At 45.3% G+C, this 12,370-nt stretch overlaps 1 protein-coding gene across 1 annotated transcript; it reads left to right on the top strand.

Annotated features, from left to right (window-relative positions):
* Nucleotides 1–8,334: 8,334 nt before the first annotated feature.
* CYYR1 (cysteine/tyrosine-rich 1) lies at nucleotides 8,335–11,693 on the top strand (the record flags this gene model as incomplete). The annotated part of the gene is made up of 2 exons (XM_009874231.1): nucleotides 8,335–8,492; nucleotides 11,560–11,693. Coding segments are annotated over 2 exons (292 nt in total), but the record flags the coding sequence as incomplete, so codon positions are not given.
* Nucleotides 11,694–12,370: the final 677 nt, after the last annotated feature.

Here is a 12,370-nt window from a genome sequence, read left to right as displayed (position 1 = left end):
TTCAGCAGCATTTTAACAAGATATTGAAAGTTACCCTATTGCTCAGGCACTGGCAATACTAAAAGATAGAACAGATCATCCTTTAACCCTTTGCAAGACTATGTAGCTTAACAATACGGAGCAGTCGCAGAGTGATGACCTGTCTGCAAGGAGCTGGAAGGAGGGAGGACAGGAATTCAGATGATTACCTGCCACCTGTTCATTGTACAGCAACTACTCAGGATATTTTGGTGCTTGAGTTAATACTCTTGCAAGCAGAATAAGACATAGAGGGAATGGCATGGAGGAAACTGTTTGGAAGGAATTAAACATTAACAGACCTCAAATACAACTGATTGGGTGCAAAAGAAGAGAAATACTGTCGAAGTACGGTATGTACCCAGTTTTAAGGTGGGATTTGTTTATGGAAGCTGACAATCATCTGCTTCCTCCCTGAGGTAAAACCTGTATTTAAAGGAAGTACTAGTTGGAATTTTAACTAAGTACAACTTGCAAAGTAAAGCCGAAAGGCAAAGCTAGTTTGTTTAGGTTGCTACTCTATGAACTAATTATTTAATTTAAAACAGGAGGCAGCAGCTAGCTGACTGTTTAACTGATTCCCAAGTTGGATGGCTTTTCAGTTCACAGCACACTGGTGTCTGCCTTCTAGGCCTGTAAAATTCCATAGCGAGAAGTCTGCTGGCTCAGCTGTGAGGTGCTCTGGCTCATTCAGTCACCCCTCCATCAACTTTTGCCATGGGGTTCTCAAGGTACCATGCCCAAGCCGTACAGGTAAAATGCCCTGGACAGCAAAGCTAGTCCCTTAAAGGATCACTCACTACATGGTTTTGTTCGTACGAAAATTAAGGGACAACTGTGGAGAGAGGCACACCCCCCAGAATGGATCTGTCTGCTTCGGCGGTGTTGGGAGAAGGCAACGCGTGATCCTGCTGCACTTCTGCTATCAGTCCAAGTAACCCAAGCTTTGCCAACCAAATTAAAGAAATAGCCTGACACCTCTTCCCTCCAAATAACATCAGGTCTGAATAAGAGTACAAAGAGTACTTTTTTTTGAAACATCAGTGGCTGAATCAGAAGATCAAAGATCATTGATTTTTTTTATTTTATTTTATCTCAGAGAATGTGTTTTAAAAAATCCTTTCTCAGCTTCTTCTTGAATGCCTGAAAGGGGAAAAAATTAAAGGATATTTATTAGTAATAGCAGTAGTATTCCAAAATGTATCACACTCATTATTATTAATATTATTCTCGAGATGCAGTGCCAGCAAATTATAGATACAGAGAGTTGGCAATAAATTAATTGGAGAACTAAGAAAGTACTGGAAATTAGGAAAGATGATGAGATGGAAGAGATCAGCTGAGCGGAGTGAAAACTGCGAGTGGCACATCTTTCTTGCACTAATATGGTAATGAAATACAGTGAAGGCAGAGTGGGAATAGTGATCTTTACATGCTTCTAACAACTTCTTGCCATACTCGGTCAAATTGCTGTAAAATTGCTAACATGAGCTATTACAGGATGAAAAGGGCTTTTTGCCGATATAAATGCATCTCTGGTGTGGAGCTTTCTCTTCTGCAATGATAGTTTCTGAATTGATATGGTATTACGGAGTGAGCTGGGCTTTGGAAAAACCTGTGGCTTAAATTCACCTGCACTGGCCTTTGCCTGTGTCCTCTGGCAGAGGACATGAGTCCAGGCACCAGGGCAGGAAATCCAGCACTCAGAACCCTCACATAATGCATACAGGGAAAACCAGCCCAAACTCCCACACGAGTCGACGGGCTATGGGCTGATGTTACCTCTCAGAAATGAGACTTGGTGTTATGCTAAATAGTTACATAAAACCTATTCCCAACTGTCTGACAGTCAAGAAAAAACAAATCTAATGCTGCAGATTATTTAAAAAGAAAATAGAGAAGAAAACAGCAAATATTATTGTGCTTCTGTGTCATATATGCTTCTGCTTTAGCTTTCAGAAAACAGTAAAAAAGGTTGAGAAAAAGTGCAAGGAAGGGTGGGCGGGGGTGGTCAGGGACATGAAGTGGTCCCAGTGACGCAGAACAGCCAAGCAGGAGGGGGCACCTGCAGTTTGAGGGAGGATTGGCTGCCTGGTGTGCTGCAGAAGGTAAGTAAAATCATGGGCAGTGCAGAAGGGGTAGCTGGCAGCTTGATGAGCTGAGAGCAAGGATGCTCAGGCAAAATTACTGGGCATTCGGTTCAGAATAGACCAGAGGAGACAGTTCTTCAGATATGTAATTAAGCTAGGGAGCTCTTTGCCACATGAGGATGCTAAAATTTAAGCTCAGGGTGAGGCTGGGCAGGTTTGCAGGGGAGAAATCCACTGAGAGATACAGTTAAAAAACAAACCAGCCTGTCTGGGTCAGAAAGTTGCTGAGCTGTGAATCGTTGAAGGAGGCCAGGAGAGAAAGTCTTGTCCTTTTTTTATGCTCTTCCCAAGGTGTCTTTTTGGCTACTTGCCCTTAGTGGCTTCTGCAGTTTAAGAAAGCCTTTAAAGGTGTTCCAGGGAGGGGAAAGGCTAAAGGGAGACAGGAATCAAGAGAAGCCATCTGCTTGTGAAGGACAAAAGCAAAAAGGGCAGGGGTGTGAGGGCTGCACAACCCGAAGCTGAGGAGCCAGGAGCATGAGGACAGCCAGCAGAGCGCCATGCCCCCCACCGAGGCACCCAGGGAGTGCGGGGTGCTGCCAGGCACCAGGGACATGGAATGATGTGCAAATGGAAACTGTCCCCACGACACGCTCAGAGGAGAATGGTGCCAGCATTTGTGGCTGTCCCAGCACCCTGAGGAGGTGGAGATGTGGAAGCATGAGTGCAGATGTGATGGGAGGAGGGCAACCCAAGCCTCAGCAGGAGGATTTTGAGGAGGCTGAAACAGCATGGGGATGCAAGGATGCGGCTGGAGGTCTCTGGTGCAGTGGACATCTGTCTGCTTGTGCATCACCCTGTTTGCCCTGACCCGTAACTGGAGCCAGACCTGTGTGCCCCCATGCTGAGGACACCTCAGAGCCAGATGGAGGCCAGGGAGTGTGCTGCACAGCATCCCTCAGATGCAGTGATGTGGGGAGTTTTGGGGACATGCATTTTGCTGGGGATCCCTGGGTGGGAAGCAGGGTCAGGGGAGGCAGACTTAGGGTGGACTATCTCAATGGCAGCGGGATTAAAACATTCTACACTGCACGCTGTGGGCTTCCTGGAAAAGCTGACTGAAAGGGTTTTTTTTGGGAGTGTGCTGCACAGCATCCCTCAGATGCAGTGATGTGGGGAGTTTTGGGGACATGCATTTTGCTGGGGATCCCTGGGTGGGAAGCAGGGTCAGGGGAGGCAGACTTAGGGTGGACTATCTCAATGGCAGCGGGATTAAAACATTCTACACTGCACGCTGTGGGCTTCCTGGAAAAGCTGACTGAAAGGTTTTTTTTGATTTTCTTTGCAGTTTTGTACTAATAAACCAGGCTCCCCAGCCAAGTTTTATGCTTCATGCAGTACCACATATGAAGTTAGAGCAGAACCCAGGAAGGGAGAACAGAGGCCAATGGGCTACAAAGTCCCTGCCATACAGCGGTAGAGGCCATGTATAGCTGGCTCCCAAATTTTGGCAATATGTTTAAAAATTGATGCCTATTCAGTGATCGTTCTTCCTTGAAGAAACACAAACCTGTTGAGCTGCAAGATTTTTAAACCTTCGCGATCCACTGTGCCCAAAGTGGAGATGACAACTGAGGCAGTATTTGTCTTGAGCAAGTTTGACATTCACTTTGCTTGCCTAACTCCCAAAGTAGTAGCCTTCTGGAGGGGGAAGGGGCACTAAAGGAACTTAATTCCCACTGAGTAAGACCTAAAGGAGCAGGGTTGCTTTCCAGTTTCTCTCCTTTTTCTCCAGTTATCTCAACCTGAGGCGTTGCAGACTGGAGCAAGCCCTGGTGTCGCCTCTGGCACTTGTGTAAAACACCCAAGCTTCCCGTTCCCCCGAGGGACATGTTGCCTGACCCCGGGCACCTCAGCCGTGCCAGCTGCAGGAGCGGTGAGAGCCCTGCCTGGCTCCAGCATTGCTGAGGCCTTGGTGCCACCCAGCAAAAGGTCTGATCCCCCACAAGAGGTTCTGCTGGCCCAGAAATGTTAAGCTGCGAATGAAATGTATATTCTTTCCAGTGGGATGTTGCTAAAAGCAGGTGGAAAGCTGCTTCTTTGAGTATCTGCTTTTTACCCTGACAACATCTCTTGACATTTCCATAGCTTTAAAATTACTTTTCCTTCTCTCCATCTTTACTTTTATGTGCATTGTTTTTCTGTGGCAGTCTTTTTCTCTTCATTGGTTTTGCTTCTGTAAAGGACTTTGCATGATGTTTTCCTTCAAATTGTTCCATTTCAAGGTTTTCCCTTTATTTCAAACTTCCTAGTTGCTATGTAACTCTGCTGTGAGGTTTCTAGGTCTTTTCTTTAGTGTCCTTTTTCTCTCAGGCACTTTCCCTTGAACAGCTCTACAGTGGTGATAGCATGAAAAATTGCTGTATCCCTCTGTGCTTCTGTACAGAAGTCAAGAATATCAGTGAGAGAAAGACAAAGTCAACATTTTCAATACAGAATAAGGGTTATTTACTTACAGGATGCTTATTTTTAAAAATTTCCTAATAGCACGAAGAGAAATTTCGCCATTTTATAAAAAATACATCCTTATTTTTCTTCATATATACCGTAGGCTTTCTGTAAGGGTAACAAACATTTATTTTCATGTTCTGTGCCCAAAACAACTACTTCATCATTGTTGTCCTGCCAGGATTGGGTGCTGAAAAGGTGCAGCCTGATGATTAGAGGCAGAACGTTCCTAGTTTTACTGGGGACCGTTGTGCATGGCAGGGGCTGCAGGTCTCTGAATCGGGATGGGTTTGCACTTCAACTCGCAATCAGAGAGGAGTATAGTATTATGTTCTGTTATATATATTTTGGAGCATACATCTCCTGAAGACCTCTCAAAACAGATGTTTTTCAATTCAAACACTTCATTCGTGGAACAGTTTCACGTGCGTGGCACTAGGTCTGATCCGAAGCCCACCGAGACCAGTGCACGTCTTTCTGCTGGTGCTCAGTCAGGCTCTAACTGCATTTAAAAAGTGACCTATATCTTTTGCTCCATATCTCGGGCTCTCTTTGCATAACCATCCATAGGTGGTCTAAATTTACCACTGCGGTGTGAAAACTGGAATCCACAAGCAGCGGTGGGTCTAGCTATTTAAACTACTTTTTGTCCTGATTTCAGAACTGTGAGCAAGACTTGCACTCACTTGTTTTGTCAGCAAAGCTAAGCTGGCAAATATTTTCTTTGGTGACTGTTTTTGTTCCTGGTTCATGGCTATACCAGCAGGAGCTACGGTGGGAACCAGCAAAAGAATGCTTCAGTGGATATTCCTTGTTTTGCTTACGAACCTGGGTTTGCTAGCATGGCAGAAGCAGGGGTTTTTTTTGGTTTTCATTAGAGTTGTGTTTAGACTGAGAGGCCTTTTCCAGCTTGGGAGTTTTGCCAGGGGACTTAAGCCCTTTTTGAATTTCAGATGCAGGCAGATACAGAGGGGCTTTCTACAGCCGTATCTTGCCCTACTGCTGTTTCTTTGTAGAGGCAAGATAGTGGCAGTCAGCCAACACCACCAAAGGATCGCTAGGAAAATGATAGGCCTGCACATGAGTCCTTGGATCTCAGCTCTGTCACCCAAAGCAAACTGGCAGGTGTGTAAGTATCTGCTTAACATCTCAAGAAAGGTGGAATCTCCTTTTGCAGATGGTCTCCAACCTCTTGTCATCCTTTTTCCTTTCCTTACGAATACTTTTATTTCTTACATAAAGTGTCATGAAATTGTCGTCTAAATCAGTGGAGTGGTATTGCTTTGAAGCAGGTGCTGTTCATGCAGAAGGGAAGAACGGGCTTCGGGTGTGAGGCTGGGGTGCCCAGCAGGCACTGGCACCTGAAAAGTGCAACCCATCGCTCGGGGCTTCTGGCTCACCACTGCTGGAACAAATGGAATGCCTTTGCCTTTGGAAATGGCTAAGACAAACTCTTTTTAAAGTGAGCTTTATTAACACAGAACTGTTAATTGAGCACTGGGAGATAACGTATGGTGAGTTGCTCATTTCTGTCAGCCTGTAGGACGGAGCTTGGGTTTTCCTCAGGGTGGAAGGGTTTTGAGCAGGTCAGACAGGCAGACCGTACCTGGGATGCAGGTCCCAGGCAGCGGTGGACCATATGCAGAGCAGAAATGCAATGCAGGACCTGAGAGGCCAGTGGTCAGCAGTGGCTGGTTCTGCTTCTTCCAGCCGAGAAAGGGATTATTTCAGACTAACAGCTTTCCCTGTGGCGCTGTGGTGCAGTGCTGTGCGAAGGGCACAGCGGTTCATCCGCTAAGTTGATGTAGCAAAAGCAGTAGGGATTCATTGTTGTTTGTAACAAGATTACTATGCATTATACTTGATTTTTCTAATTGTGATATTATAAGAAAACTTTCTGGAATTAAGGCACTATAGTGTTAAAGTATCTCCTGAATTAAACTGTTTTGTCATACAGCAGTTTCTCTCAAGGTAGTGATAATATTCCCAGAGAGAGCAGGATGGGTAAACTGTGGCTCCCTTGGTCACGTCTTACAAGAGCATCAGACTTTTTTGTGTTAGACACAAACAACCAAGGATGTGGAGGGGGTGGGAAGGTGTTTCTCAGTTAGTCATGGTGGTTAATACCAAAGCACTTCATCACATCAGTGTTTTGAGCTACTGGTTTTATGGCCAGGTGCTTGCTACCATGAGTTAAGGTTTTGTAAATTAGGCCCTTATATATTCTGCAAAATATTAACAGGTTTGCTCTCCCTGAACACTCTTCATTAATTGCTGCATAACAGCAGAGAACAATTTAGCTGCCTGTCAGTATATTTTAGTAAGACAACAAATTGTCTGTGTTTACTTATGCTGTACAGTTCAGTAATTGTACTGCAAATCTCAGCCAAGTTTCTGAATGCTTGGGGCCTAAAACATGCACTTAAATTCATATTTGGGTTCCTAAAGGCAAGGTCTGATTTTTCAAATATTGAGTCCATCTTGACTCTTGATGACTTATTGGAAGCCAGTAGGCCATCAGCATTTTGAAAGTCGAGGTTGCTGTATATGTCCACACTTGTATGAGGAAGTTAAACTGTGGTTGGTTTAGCTTTTAATATTTGTCTTTGTAATATTACAGTGCTTGCTTTATTCTCTACATTACAATAATTCCTATTGGAGTTTATTCATGTTGACAAACTTATCAGCTTGAATTGATTAAAATGTCCAGTAAAACAAGTTGCCAGCAGGGTTGATATTTGAAAACTTTGCTGGAAGATGAAGAGATGCACAGAGTAAGAATGTTTCAAGCAAGTCACTGGGGTTTTTTCATAAAAGGGTAGGCTATAAATACTGTCTTTCATATAACATATGTTTCTCTGCCTGTGCCTGACTACAGATGTGAGTGAACTAGAGTTCATCAGAAAGGCTGATTTTACCTTCAATATTATTGGGAGCTTTTCAGTGCCTCTTGGTGAGACTTTTCTCCTGTATGTCCATGCAATAAGGCTTCCTTTCCTTTCTCTATATAATTTCAAGGAAAGGCTGATTCATTGCTTCAGGGGCTGAGCTAAATTCTTTCCTCTGGACCATCTGAAAAGAAATCATTTAAGCCTCGAATACCTATGCTGGCGGCAGCATAGGTATGGAAGAGGGTGAAAGAGTTTTGCTTCTTGCTGTTCATCCTCAAGAAGATGAGGCACCCCTTATTCTGTAGGCTCAGAAGCACAGCAGAAGGACTTTTTGACCTAAGATAAAACAATGACAAAACCATTCCTGTGGAAGCACAGGATGTAGACACTTTGAGATGCTTCTGGAATTTATTACTGAGGATAACTTACTCTTTCTTTTCAAAAGAAAATCATACCAATGCCTCTAGGGGGAAAAAAAAAAAAAGTCTTGTCTGATGAGGGAAAAGGGAAGAAACTATTTTTGGTAATATGTAAAAGCTTTTACATTCAGGTGGTCCTGGAACTAGAGGATTCACTATATGGTAAATGGGCAGAGTGATCTGGCATGATTGCAAAGGCAACTTTGAAAGAGTTTCTCATTTGGGTCACGGAGACCTGTTGTTTCTTCTATTCCAGTGCCCTGATGGATCAAAATTGGCAGCATTTTCCATAATCAGTATGCACTTTTTTTCTCAAATGGGGGCCACTCCTGAGAAAACAACTTTGGTTTTGTAAACATTATTTGACCAAGTTTGACATTACTTGACTGCATGTTTCCATTCCCTTTGCAGAGGCACGGCGATAGCTGGAATTGTTTTCGGTATAGTCTTTATAATGGGAGTGATTGCCGGGATTGCCATCTGTATCTGCATGTGCATGAAGAACAACCATGGGACTCGAGTAGGTGTCATCCGAACTACGCACATCAACACCATCACCACGTACCCAGGTAAGGAGGCGAAATGTCATGCCTGTAAGGGTGCCTGAGTGGGAGTGTATCTTCCGATAGTTACGGCTCTGCGGTAAATGCAGAGTGTGGGTACAGCAGGAGGCTCTTCTCAGGATGGAGGAGAACCGCACGATTCCCTGCTGCGAAACGTAGGACAGCTCAGCGTGCATGGTGCTCGTCAGTGCAGCATTCTGCCTTGGCTAATTTATTCAGCTACTCAGTGGGCTAATGAGGTCTGGCCAGGTGCCACACTCACACAGCTGTATGGATTGCAGTGCCTGCAGTCACACGTTGTGACCTCGCTGGGGGCAGCGCTGCATTGTGCAGGGTAGACCTTCTCTGTGTGCCAGGGCCTCTCTGGTGACGGATCAGTTGTTCTTCTTTTGTGTCCTGGTTCTTGTATTTGCTCTTACTCACATGCAGTCAGCTCCATTTCAATGTCCAATATAATGGGGCCCAGCATACCACAGAGAGGGGAAAACCTGGACAATAAGGTCTGTGAATCGTAGCACAAAGGCTTCGAGCGGTGCCATGTGGAGTCTGATGCAGCCTGAGCTGGCTGGTGCTTGGCCAGAGCTCAGAAGTCCTGCTGGGCCCTGCAGGGTCCCCGGTGACTTCTACAAAGGCACGCGGGCGCCTTTGCAGGGTCTTCTCTGCTGTGTGTCCCAGGAGGGACTGCCAGCTGGCACGCAGTGCTGGATCCAAGCTGGCTCTCTGCATCCACCTGGCACCATGCCTCAGCTGATGGGAACTTGGAGCACAGTGCAGAGATGCCCGTTGTGCCTTGGTCAAAGTTAGCTGAGTGTTGGATGTGCTCAATGGAGGCACATCTGTGGGTTAAATATGTTTTGGTGTAATGGTTTTTTAGGTGCAGGACAGCACCAGGGGAGGGACAGAGCCTAAGTCACGTCTGGCATTGAGCTAATAAGCTGTCATGGTCTCTGGGGCACCCCAGGGGATAGGAGGGACCCATCATGGTGCAGTTGTGCCTGTAGTGAGTGGGAACTGGTATATCAGGCTGTACCTGAGCTGGCTCTGTGCAGAGCTACTCTCTGCCTCACACTTGTCAGCCTGCACCAGTCTAGAATCGGGGTACAGAAGCACCAAAGGTGGATCTGCACCGCTCGTTCGTCCGGCCTCCACACCACGTGAAAGTGGCTACATTGTTGAGAGCAAAGCTAACCATGGAAGCAGTGTAGTGGTGTTTATGCAGTGCAGCTATGCCTCTACTTCAGTGAAATTGTTAATTACAAATCCAGGAGCAACTGTCTCAGGAAAACTTGAGAGCTCACTGTAACAAAAGGCAATGGTATTTCATGGGTGAAGTCCCCTCATCCTGCTCTTCGAGATCTGCTGCCTTTATATTCCTTCCTTTTGCAAAGGGTGCAGCAAACCCCAGGTGTATCATGTATACTTGTAGGCAAGCTATGCAGTATTTATTATGTGTTCCTTTATCACATTCACTGCTCTCAGGGTCTGTTTTTTCCCTCATGCTCTTACTTTCCAGTTAAGCTAAAACCATCTATAATCATCCTTATCATTGCAACATTGTTTTGCATAGAGAAATGAGTAATGAAAGAAAACTGCAATATTCCCAGCCATGAATTGCTGAAGAGCTACTTCAGAATTTAATAGTTGCTGCAAGCTGTAAAAACAAGAGCAAAATGAAGGCTCTGGGGCTGTAGCCTTTTCCTCCCCAAGTCTGCTCCTGCAATGACTCACCCCTGTCTTTCCACCTCCAGGCAGTTTGACTCTGCACGCTCCGGGTTCCTGGTGCAAACATTGCTTTGAGCAGTTCTTCCTCACAGCAGCAGCAGCAGTTCTGGAGGATGAGGAATCTCAGAAATTATTTCTATGTTCCTCGCTGTCATGAACACTTCTGGAGTAATGACTGACCTGGCTTTAGCTGCAGGGTTTGTGACCAGCCCTCCCTGCTGCCGTTACCTATTTTGCACAGGAACAGCAAACCAGGGGATCCCTTCTTTTGGCATCAGCCAAAGCAGCAGCCGGGTTTTCAGAGAGCAGGGAGTGCTTTTTGCAGCACTCTAGGATTTAAGACTCTTCTCTCCATCACAAACATCCTAGATTTCTCTTTCCTCTCTATTCAAGTGCCAGTCTGCTTGAAATATCTAGGGAGGGGTGTGGGAAAGCATCTGTGGTGACATAAACAGAGACGTGAGCAGACTGGACCTTAAAATTTGTAGAGGCTACTCGATAACATTTTTATATGTGAAATGCACTAATTTATAGGTGATTTACTTTTACCTGGACTTAAATACTGTATACATTGGAAATATGCCACAATGGCTTTTTTATCAGGGCCTTCTGTTCCTACCATGCCATCAGTCTGCCGCATTTACTGTCTCTTTGATCACTGACTTAATCCTTCTTCTCTAAAGTTAGTAGAAGTAGTTGATAAAATGTTTTCAGCTGTTTGTGAATATTTTTGGTGTTTCCTCAATGCCTGACCCAGTTTACAAACACGGGACTCTCCTCAGATGTCTCTATTGGTGTGAACAAGGCAAAAGCTTTGTTCTTTCTCAGCCCAAGCCCTGGGAAGGTCCTGGGAAGATGTCCAGCATTTGCCCTGGGAGATGCCCTTAGTGTGGCACAGCATGTCACACATCTCCTGCCAATCCAGAGGGTGTTCAAGAGGTCTGTGGAGATCAACAAAAGCCCTGGTTGCCCCGTCATTTTGAGACAACATAAATCCGTGTGGCTGCTGAAGGGGGATGAAAGGGGATGGATCTGAGAAAAAAACAGCCTTCCTCCCCTCAAAAAGTTTAGCTCTGCCACATCACCCTGGTGTCATCTGCTGTATGGCCACTCAAACACGGTTACCAGCACAACGTGTCAGTGGGCACACAGCTAGGAAGTGAAGGACAGCAAGCAAGGACTTGCATTGACATGAAGTGACTGTATAATGACAGTCTGAAAAAAAAAGTGAGTGCACTGCCAGGAGACTGCATGTGTTGTACAGAAATCTGAACGTCAACTAGAAAATACTTGGGGGCCTGCATCTAAAAAAGAGACTGTTAACAGTGTCTTCTTTTTTCTCCCATTTCAGTGGCTCCACCACCGTACAGTTACGAATACGAAATGGAGTACCCAGCTGACCTACCTCCGCCTTATACTCCAACCCCAGAGACTTCAATACAGTATCCCCCACCTCCTCCATACCCTGGATATTCAGGGAAGTAATTACGTGGCTTCACACAGATATAACTGGCCGTTGAAACAGCCAGCACCGTTGGGACAAATATTGTCAGCTCAGGGACAAATAGGATGGGGTCTTCATCAACACAGGTGGCCGGGTGTTGAAATAACCTGGGAGGGCTGCCATGGCTCAGGATGAAGAAAAACACTGTCCACTCCGGACCATCACGTTTCATGATTAAGCAACCAAAGGAAACAGTTCCTGTGAGTTAGTGCTTGATGGGTACCGCTTAGCATCAGTGCAAGTGCGTAGCCTCGGCCCCATACAGCACACGGGAGTGGGGCTCTTCCCGTCTAAGCACTCACGAGTGCTGCAAATGGTCCAAAGAGCCAATAAGCACAAGAGGCAGCTGCTGAGGCTTATTTTGGGGGAAAACTCCAACTGTTGCCTTCAAGTATGTGTTACGCTTTCTCTTGAAATGAGGGGAATAAGGAAGAAAAGAGAGACTGAAGCTATTTTCAGTTTCAGCTTCAGGGTGATAATACCCAATGATAAGCTGTGCATATTGGTCTGATAAGGATATCACAAACAGAAGTGCTGTCGGAGTTATTCAGTAACCAAAAAATGATGGATATTATTTTTGGCCAAGTACAGGTTAAGTGCCTACTTTTAAACAGTTTGTGGCCTAAAATGTAAACAGAAAGAACATTTTTATATGTGA

This window comes from Apaloderma vittatum, unplaced genomic scaffold (genome assembly GCF_000703405.1).
Source record: "Apaloderma vittatum isolate BGI_N311 unplaced genomic scaffold, ASM70340v1 scaffold3818, whole genome shotgun sequence".
Lineage (NCBI taxonomy): Eukaryota > Metazoa > Chordata > Aves > Trogoniformes > Trogonidae > Apaloderma > Apaloderma vittatum.
The sequence above is the reverse complement of the archived record's forward strand: the minus strand, read 5'-3'. Positions and strand labels throughout refer to the sequence as shown.